The 10,639-nt window shown below is 35.1% G+C and overlaps 1 protein-coding gene across 1 annotated transcript; it reads left to right on the top strand.

The window, feature by feature from the left end:
• The first annotated feature begins 517 nt into the window (after nt 1–517).
• On the top strand, nt 518–4,817 carry LOC108678167 (proteasome subunit beta type-2). Its single transcript, XM_018166519.2, has 5 exons — nt 518–714; nt 1,538–1,612; nt 1,964–2,157; nt 2,801–2,966; nt 3,837–4,817. The coding sequence occupies exons 1-5, from the start codon at nt 693–695 to the stop codon at nt 3,992–3,994; spliced, it is 615 nt and encodes a 204-aa protein (XP_018022008.1). The 5' UTR covers nt 518–692; the 3' UTR covers nt 3,995–4,817.
• Nucleotides 4,818–10,639: the final 5,822 nt, after the last annotated feature.

The following is a 10,639-nucleotide window of genomic DNA, read 5'->3' as shown; positions in this document are numbered from 1 at the left end:
CTCCTTGCCGATTACGGCCTCTCAGCAAGTTGGCCCTGTTTGTTTGTTTCGAATTTATTTGTTTTACACGACCGAATTGCTCAATAAGCCCTATATACTTAGAGACAGACTAGCTGAAGCTACTGGGATTTTTATAACGATTTTAAGGAGGGCAATTTTTTTTAAATTGAGCTCAAAATCGGCACAAAAACAACGTCTTTCGCGACAGTATTTACATTTTGGGCCCACGGTGACGTCACAGTCGGAACAATAAACGACATCCGCAAAGAGCAGCTGCGCGTGGGTCAACCTTGTATTAATTCAACCATGCTTCTAACTACTGGAACTCACTTTTTTATATGATATTGCTCTTGATCATTGAACGCATTTAACAGTACCATGATATTTTATGCTACGAATTTGAAAACGATACAACAATTTTGAGATTGGAAGATATTGATGCTAATTAAAATATGAATCACATCAAATTCTTGAGTTGTCGGAGCATAGAATTTTTTAACAATCATAGAGGTGCAGTCTGGTGCACAAAACCAGTTTGAACGGTAGCCGGTGACACTCGAAAAATCGCTCATTATTTACCGCCGTAAAAAAGTTAAATCACTACAAACTTAAACGGAGAGGCATTCAACGCCGTAAACGAAGATTCACAAATCAACGCTCGCTGGTGAAGTTGAAAACCACCCTTCTACAAAATGAGTTTGGAATGCTTAATTGGTAAGTGAATTAGGCTATTCAATGTGATTAATTAATTCAATGTGTAATCAGTGTAATGTAAATGGATTGAGCTTCACCTCCTTTGGCTTTGGTGCATTTTGTCAATTGTTCAAAACTTCAGGATAACTTTTATTACAATAGCCTATTGAATAGCATTTAAAGCATTGCTATTTGTGTGGAATTATTTTACAGGAATGGATGATCAGTTATTGCATAATGCTTAATGCATTGAAAATAGATTGAGTAGCCTAGGCCTATTTCTGCTAGGCTAACTTGCTAAGTCACTTGCTCTGCTGGAGACTGCTGCAGGAGGGCCTCCTCAGGAGGCTACTAGGTACTATTGGCACTGCAAGTGCAACTGTGCAAGATCAGAAAGTTTTTACTTATTTAGTTAATAGAGGAATTAAACTCTCCTAGTACTTGAAACTGACACCTTGAGCTGCTTGAGCATAGGATGATAGGTGTCACCTTGGATTCAATCATTTCAATGCATAGCGCATTGAATCCAAGTATTAGGTAGGTTAAAAAATGGTTGAGCAGAAATTTAAAAGATTATAAATATGACTAGATAATAGTAGATATTATGCATCAAATCTTTTACAATAATTTAATACATCAAAAAATTTTATTATTCCAAGAATATTAAATATCAATTATTCTATTAAAAAGTATACAAAAATTTTGTGCTTCTAAAAAATTGTTTTAAAATTGTGTCTTTCTTGTTATTTTGTCAAAATTTACATGAATTTTGATTATAGATATACATGAAGCCAAATTTGTAACATTTGGATGTTGTTACTAAATTTATTTATCTCTTTTTCAGGAATAAAGTTCAAGGATTTTGTTATCATGGCGACTGACATGTCATGCCTGCAGAGCATCATGGTCCACAAAGGCGGTGTGTAGAATTTGTAGGGAATTTGTTGTTATTCCGTTTACAAAAATTATATTGTTTGAAACGTGTATATATTTATATAACTGCCTCATCACTTCCAGTTGTGGCAATGTGCCAATGTTCTAATTGGTGATGACAATCATCACATTGGTGATACTAGGATTTTTTCCGTGCTTTTGGGATAGAAACGCCCAAAGAGGGAAAAAAGAAACTTCTACGTTGAAGATTGTTTATTTCTTATTCTAAGAATTCATTTTTGTTGCAATATAATTGTGTATGACCTTTTTTGTGCTCAATTATATATATCAGTGTATTACATTAATTTTTTACATGTACATGTATTTTTATGGCCAGATGCTGACAAGATGCAGAAATTGTCATCCCACCTCCTGATGGCTGTGAGTGGAGAGAGTGGTGATACCACCCAGTTCAGTGAATACATTGAGAAGAATGTACAGCTTTACAAGATGAGAAATGGTTACGAGCTTCCTCCCTCTGCGGCTGTGCACTTCACACGCAACACGCTGGCCACACACTTGCGCTCCAGAGTCAGTATGAGATTAGCTGTATTTAAGCCTGTTTAAGTTTTCTTGAAGCAATGTTGTTATTCTGTCATTTTTGTGATAGTGAGCTAATTTGGGTCTGTTCTCAATGATATTCCAGTAATATTGACCAATAAATCGTTCATTTAGGTAGAATATAAGGTCAGTACAAGGTACCTACATTCTGAGATGAATTGTTCCATTGAGAAATTGATTTTGTTCAATAGGTTATTAATTCTTTGTTCTTGATTGGACATATAATGTTATGAAGATATAGTTTGAAGTATATATAAATGAATCCATAGGGACCATAGCAAGAGCCAGCATCTGTTATGGATTCATTTATGGCTCTTGGCTATGGATTATCTGTTATAAATATAAAAAAATCATTCCTAACTGAGTCACAAGTCGACCAAGTTATCAAGTAATGGGTACTATATCCAGTCATAAAAACTACCAAACATTTTAATGATCCAGGCCCTGATGTTTGGAAATTATGGGAATGTTTACACATTGTGTCACTTTATTTCTTCATGTTAATTGACATCTGTTTTTTTTTTTCATTTAACAACAAGCACACATGGTGGCAGTGCAGTGCAAGGTTATGCTGTCACTACTACAATAATAATGCAAGGCTCCATCTCAACAGGAGCCATACATGGTGAACTTGCTACTGGGGGGCTATGATCCTGACCAGCAGACTGCGGAGCTATACTACATGGACTACTTGGCTGCTTCCATCCCAGTCAACTATTATGCCTTTGGTTATGGTGGCTGGTTCACTCTATCTGTTATGGACAGAGAATACAGACCTGGTGAGTAATCAAGCCTTTTGCAATTGTGTAAACATACGTTGTTCTCATTGCACTATCTTCAAAGTTCTAATTTGAATTTATGTATAAGATGAACAAGGTAATTTTTTTGCAATTAACATTTCATTTGTTGAATTGAATTAAATACATATGTTTTCAGAGTAAGTGAATAAATATATATTCTGTTAACTTTCACTGAAGACTCTCCTCAATATTTACAATGTATGTTTTATTCATAATACCCATTGTCATGTTCAAAATCTCTGTGTTTTACTCTTTATTTTGTGCGTTGATTATTTTCTGTATTGGCACACAGGTATCTTGATCTTAATTTTGCTTTGGCTACTCAGAAGTTGATTATGTATCACCAACTTTTATTTTTCCAGTTTTATACATGGTGCTTCATACATTCATTACCTAGGATGCTAGAATAGAGCTCTTCATGTGGATTTTTTTCTTTTTATTACTCCTACTGGTAAACATAAACCTTCTTGTTCAATCTAATATTTTTAAACAGGAGAAATAAACATCATAGGCTTCTTCATTTTATTGTCAAATTCTTATAACAAATCTAATAATTCTGCACTAAGTGTGTGTGCGTCTTTTGTGTCTACGTACCGGTACTTGCACGTTAAATGAGCACTCTAGCGTTGCAACTCAAACATACTGTAGTCATTAATCAGATGCTGATGAAATATGTTTAACCAATAAGTGTGAAATAAGATGGAATAATTTAAGAGTTTATTTCGGTTTTCAGACCCTGCAATAATTTTTCCCATACATTTTTTTAACTTATAAACATGAATAATAATATATACCAGGTAATTTTTTTCACCTCTATCCTGAAACTAAATTGTGTATATCATCACGCAGATATGTCAGAGGAGGAGGCATACGGTCTGCTGGTGAAGTGCACGGCTGAAATCAAGCGCAGGTTCCTGGCCAACCTGCCCAAGTTCCGCGTGCGCTGTGTCAACAAAGACGGCATTAAAGACATGAAGAACATTGTTGCTGACGGCGAACCTGCCTAAATATCTCGCTCGCTCATTCTTTATATCCCTTTCAGTGGGAAACTAGAGAATTGTTTTCAAGACCTATTTTTTAGAATGTCATTTCATTGCGAGTACTTACAAAAGTTCGATATTATCACTAAAATTTGAATGTTGCTATTGGGTTTTTGAGAAACCTGCCGGCCATGTCAATTGCGTGTTACACGAATGTGGTTGACTGATGTCCTTGTATTAATAATTATTAATTGCACAGACATTTACAACATTAGTTAGTTTCGATCATGATGTCCGTGTATTCTAAATAAAACGAGCTATAAGTACTTTGCAAGTCAGCCTTTTTGCAGTCAAATAACTTACATCAAGTACAGAAGATTTTATTTTGTGAAACTAAGTCTTGTGTTTGCATTAGAGAAACTTGAAATTTCTAAAAAACTATATTCAATCATTTGTTTTTTATTCCGACGTTTTGTGGAATCATGCGTATGCATAAGATCAGGATGTTTGGCAAATGCACTTAAAGGTGGATTTTAACACCTTCTTGAAACTGGGTCTTTGGAAACGATCTTCAGTTGTCCACTGAAGTTTAAATGTTAGTCTGAGACTCAACGCATACTTTTATTATCAAGTTTATCGCTTTAGGTGGTTGCTAATAAAAACTTAACAATTTAATTCATTTTTTGTTCGCAAGATTACGTGTTGAACTCCTGGTAATGCAGCAACTGCAATGACTCCAGAAGTCCGAAACCTAAACCAAGATGATAGATGCACAATTCAAATCCTTAACAAACTAAATGCGTTGTTGATGTTCTCGTGCGAGCACGAAGTATAAAATTGGGCTAAGTAATTTCAAAACTTCAGTTACCTAGTTGACCTTTCTATAGTTTACTAATAGGAACTACTATTCCATATTTAAATACTGTCGCTACGAGTTGAAATGTGATGAATTGCTCAGGTATCTATGTTTATTCCTGGGTAACTAGCATGATCACAACAAAGGCATTATGGCTGGATTGATTCTCATGAATTCGGGCACACGACATTTTCAGTTGATGGGTCGCGGGTGTTTTCGTTTGAGGGACTTGGTCACTAAGACCCAATCGTACATTAAAATAGTAAATCTTAAATTCTTTTGGCCGTGGTTCAACTAGCCGCTGTGATTCCTTGACATTGATTTTCATACTTCAACCAGTGAGTATATCTACGCTCCTCCTTTCCTATGACAGTAACAAATTTGATCTTGATTCGACTGCACTGTCGCAAAGATAGCTTAAAGCGGATGGAAATTGAACGATGCCAAGTTGATAGTGTGAACGCTAAAATGCTGATGCCCAGCTTGAAGAAAAGAGGATAATGGTATTATTGGTGATATGTTGCTTCAGTTGCAACCTTTTAGAGAGACTAAATTGAAATTACGAGTGTATAACGACTAAAGTCGCTTAACATCATAGAATTTTTTGTGCATCGCTACTTTTCTGAAACAACCCATTTTAGCTGCCGTTCAATGTAGGGGTAAGACCCATTTGAAATAGAAGCCTTTCTTGCTGAATTATGAGATGCTAGGGGACATTCAGATCTTCTTATCCAACGAGTTTATATTAGCGTCTCCTGAATGGACTGCTGATGATGCGTTGATACACTGAAATCAATTGATGATACACTAAGGCAGAAGGTGGATTGAGATGATGTATTTGAAAACTGTCCCACCTCTGTGTGAGTAAAATAAGCCAGTATTGTCGGTGGAATAGGAATACATTTATTTTAATCTCTTTGCTAACTGAACGCATGCATTTTCTTGCTGTAGTTATCATCGGTCAACCGGCAAAAAAAACGAGAAGTATTTTTTTAAAATATTTATTATTTATTGACGATGGATGAAGTAACTGTATTCCTTTAAATAATATTTTTTATAATTAACAAAAAAAGTTTGACTGAGTCACCTTGTGGAGTCACAAAAATTACACATTCGGCTTCGCGTTCATTTGTGCAGTGGGTGTGCGCCGATGGTCCGATTTCTACTGACAAAGGTATTCATATTTGTGCATAAGCCTCCACAAGATAAACTTAATTTATTTTTATAAGTATTTAAGGGAACCATGAGGTTGTAAACAATTTTTTCTAGAGTAAACGTGAAATATGGTTTTCCCCATGGCCCATAGTGAGCCCCATACCGGGCCATAGGCATATCACTGATATCAGTATTTTTGAACTGAAACATGTCTTGTTTGTTGTGATTGTTGTCCTGTTGAGAGGGTTCAACTTTTGGATTCACTAATTTTGCTGTTTTTATATTTTATTCTCAGTAGCATAATTTGAATTGCATATTTTATTCTAAAAAAAGTTCATTCTTCTGCTAGACGGCTAAGGTGAGTAGCTAGCTAAAATGCTAAATAGCTACATAGGCCGACGCCGAATGACCAATGATAGGGTAAATGTGGTATATTCTGTCATTCTGACATCGTGGGTAATTCTGACACTTCTCAAATTTTCCTTTGCATTAAGATTTGTCTTAGTTCCATGCATTTGTTGATGGATGAAATAGTGACATACCTACCTAGTGATGTCATACTTTTGTGCGCCATACTCATAGGGCGGCCATAGTGGCAAAGCAGAGAGTTTTTTAAGACTCCCTCAAGTTCATTTTTGAGTCCTATATGTAGACCAGTAAATTATCCTGGATACCTGCATTGTCATACATAAGAAAATTGGTTTAAATCATGAGCATAGTGGCAAACCAGAGCTTTTTTAGAATCAGTTCATTTTTAATTTCCTCAGTTGCTCAAGATTTAAGCCAATTTTTTATGTATGATAATGCTGGTATCCAGGATACTTTACTGGTCTACTTATAGGAATCAAAAATGAACTTGAGGGAGAGTCTAAAAAACTCTCTGCTTTGCCACTATGATCATGAGTAGCTAAATGAGGAAATTAAAAATGAACTGATTCTAAGAAATCCGAGGTTTGTCACTACCATGGTGGTTTTTTAGCAAATCCTTGGGCATTTAGCCCCAGCACTCCAGCAGGCACTCCGCAGGCACTGTGGCGCTCCGAAGCAGAAAAAAACCTAGATCTAGGTTTTTTGCTTCCCACTAGGTTTCTAGTTTTTTCATTAACAAACTGATCCTAATCTAATTTTTTTCAGAATGGTGCACTGAAAGCATAAATCAGTCAACAGTTATAGCCAAGAAAGGGAGAACTGCTACAAGACTTACGCGATGGAGCCATTTACAGGAGATATGAAAGTAGATTACTGGATGCAACTTATCAGGAATGATCACGATTCACGAATAAATATTACTTACTAAGTTAGTAAAGTTCTATGCTCATAAAATGATGACTAGCTTAGTCAGTTATCACTTATCATTAATCCACTTGAGGAGAAACTGGAGATCGGAGTAAGAACAGCACCTAGCAGTCAACGCACTTCAAAACTGTTACAATTTACGTGAATTAATTACGCGCCAGTTGTGGACTATAGATGTAATGGACTATAAACAAAGGACAATAAGGTAGACAACACTTAAAAGAATTTTGCACGCGTTAAAAGGGTTGAAAGCCTTAAATTTACATTAATATTTTCGCTTTCAAAACATACATTTTATCTCCTATGTATATTGATTATCGGCTGCCATTCTGCAACAAAATAATGTGTCAATCAATCTAAATAGGCTAGTCATGGCAACAACTCATTGCTATTTAAATTAAAAACTCGTTAAGCAATTCAAGTGTTTTTTTCCTTCCTAATTTTTATTTGTTCATAATTCTCTCGTTTAATAATTTTATCACAACAATTATACCCTTGACTTAAGGTTTGTTTGAAGAACTTCGAAAGGCAATGGAAATTCTGGTAAATTTTAGTAGACCGAATCGAATCGACAGTTCTGAGACAAATTTCCACTGAAAATGTTCCACGTATACTTTTTTTAAATTGAAACCAATCTTGACCTAATAAAATGAAGGGTAGTTTTTTTTTGATATTATTCAAACTTCGAAGTAGTTCCCTTTGATATTATTTAGCAAATTATGGCCACTTTTTACCATCTGCGCACGCACGAGTTTGCCAAATTAATACAACAAGGAGATAATTAACAACTAAATTATAGATTGATGTTATCATTTTTTGTGCGTTGTCATAATTTTTTCATCGTTTGATTTCATTTAGCTCATTGAAAGTTAATTTTCAGCTCCCTTACAGATTAGAAGCCAATTAAAACAAAGCTATTTATTGACATCTAAATAAGTATTGGGAAGTAGTCATTGATTAATTACTATCATTAAATAAAAAATCTAAGGAGATTATTTAAAAATGTAATGGAACAATGTAATTCTCACATGAAAAATTGTTTCCAATTTTTTTTAAGAGAACTCGATTGTCGAGTTGCATCCTGATCCTTTTATTTACTTTGAGTGGTGTCAATAATCTTCTACCAGTGAAGTGTCATTAGAGTGGCTTTTTCTATTTTTATAATTTGAAACGTGCCATGGGTAATGTTTAAATAATTTTTATGAATTTTAATAATAGACATCGGCTTTTATACAAGTATTTTCTAATTTTACTGAGTATTTCAGTTTAAAACTTGTATAAACAATCGTGAAGTGCAATACAGCTCGCCATTGTACCTGTCAACAAAACATTTACAAATTAAAAGCAAAAAGCGGTATGTTTTACGAAGAAAAACGTGTAACTGAGGTCATAATTATTATTAGCGAAAGTTTTTCTGTGCATACCAGTGTCTGTTTAAGGAAGAATGTTGCTTTTATTAATTTATAAATGATCTTGAAGATTAGAGTCATTTCACATTCTGAAGACTGTGTTTCCACTCCAAGACTATTTCGTATTGCTAGAGCGCAATCTTCATTGCGCAGCTGGCAGCTGCACTGCCGCAGGCAGTGTTATCTAGACTGTCAGCGTGGGAGGTTGTCTGCCGGAGGCTGCAAGGCGCTCCTCTAATTTAAGGTCGGCGTTCACAAAACTCAAATTACTAAGGTAATTTAAAATTGATATGTAATTGCACCATGGTCACTACTATGTGGCATGTGCCATAGGGTAAACGCGGTATATTCCGACATCGTAGGTAATTCCGTCACTTCTCTAGTTTTTCCTTTATATTAAGCTTTGTTTTAGTTCCATGCTAAACTACATAATTTTCCTTTCCTTTGCTATTTTTGAGGATTCATTATAATTATTCCCATATATTCTTAAGTTTGATTAGCGCGGTTTTGCTTAACACGGTAAAACTCGGGGATTTATTTACCGCGTTAATCAAGGGATCGCTGTACGTCTGTGAATATATTAGGAATCCTTTAAGTAAACTTGTATTCGCTGATTTCAAGTCGTAAATAAATTAATAGATGATTAAGTTGAGTGATGGATTTAGATCCATCAAAACTAATTCTGTCACAACTTGAATTGGACACACACATATCGTTCCAAGCTTTGTACAAAAATTGAAATTTGCTTAATTAAAAGCCTAATAGCTGTTAATTAAAACGTAATTAAGTAGTGTTCAATATTCGTTAGTGTTCTAATTCAAAGCCGTGTTGTATCCCAATACAGCTTACACAGCGAACGGAATTCGAATACGTGGATGTCGGCATTACGTATCAGTTAAATTTGAAGCGCTGACGCAATACGACTCACCACGTGTCAAATATTGCCACACACAGTGACGGAATATAGGGATTTGATAGGTTTCCATTCTAAAGGCTTTTTAATAAATATGGCAACATTTTGTGACGTTTCATCGTTGCTGACGTGTAGGGAAGTGTTTTGAGAGTCACGTGAAGGCAACAGAACTTACGTAACACATACGTTTTTTTTATAGTTTTTCATTTCTCGATGCGTCCTTAATGTGTCAGAATATACCGCGTTTACCCTTCTATTGCCAAAACACTAGGTCTGGGCCGCTGGTGGGAAAATGTTGAGATCCAAAGAGAGACAGTGCACATCACCCAGTGAGAACATTGAAAAATGTGTCAAAGTTGATAGTAGACCTTGCTCTACCAAATAGTGATAAACTGTTTGTGTAGGCTAGAAAGAAAGAATATTATGGTTTGAGACTTTTAAATAAGTCTGTGAATATATTAGGAATCCTTCAACTTCGAGTATACTTGTATTTGCTGATTCCAAGTAGTAAATAAATTAATAGATGATTAAGTTAAGAGATGGTTTTAGACATATGAAAACTAATTCCGACACAGCTTGGAATTAGACACGTACAGCTCGTTTTGAGCTGTGTGCTAAAATCAAAATTTTTGTAATTAAAAGCTTAGTAGCTCTTGATTAAAAGCCTAATTAAGTACCATAAAATGGGGTAACTTTGACCACTTTTTTTAAAATGATGCCATTTTTTTACTATATAAGTTGAACTTGAATTGGAACATGCAAAATACAGGTCTATACTCTAGCTTTACTCACCATAAATTGCTGGCTCCTGCCTCTTATAGTTTTGATCTAATTTCAAAAAAAGTGATGGTCTTTGTTACCCCAGCTCTTGGGGTTTCTTTGACTGAGTGGTAAAATCCATTTTATTTTTTGGTAAAATAACTTCAAATAACTCCAGGTTTTGGTGCATTGTAGTAGAACTTGTCTAGTTACTTATGCAAATGACAAATTTGTGGGAAGTGTCATAGTTTGCAAATTGGGGCACCTCCCCCCAATGGGCAAAA

This window comes from Hyalella azteca, unplaced genomic scaffold (assembly GCF_000764305.2).
Source record: "Hyalella azteca isolate HAZT.00-mixed unplaced genomic scaffold, Hazt_2.0.2 contig2099, whole genome shotgun sequence".
Taxonomy (NCBI): domain Eukaryota; kingdom Metazoa; phylum Arthropoda; class Malacostraca; order Amphipoda; family Hyalellidae; genus Hyalella; species Hyalella azteca.
Note: the sequence above shows the minus strand (reverse complement) of the source record. Positions and strands in the feature narration are given on the sequence as shown.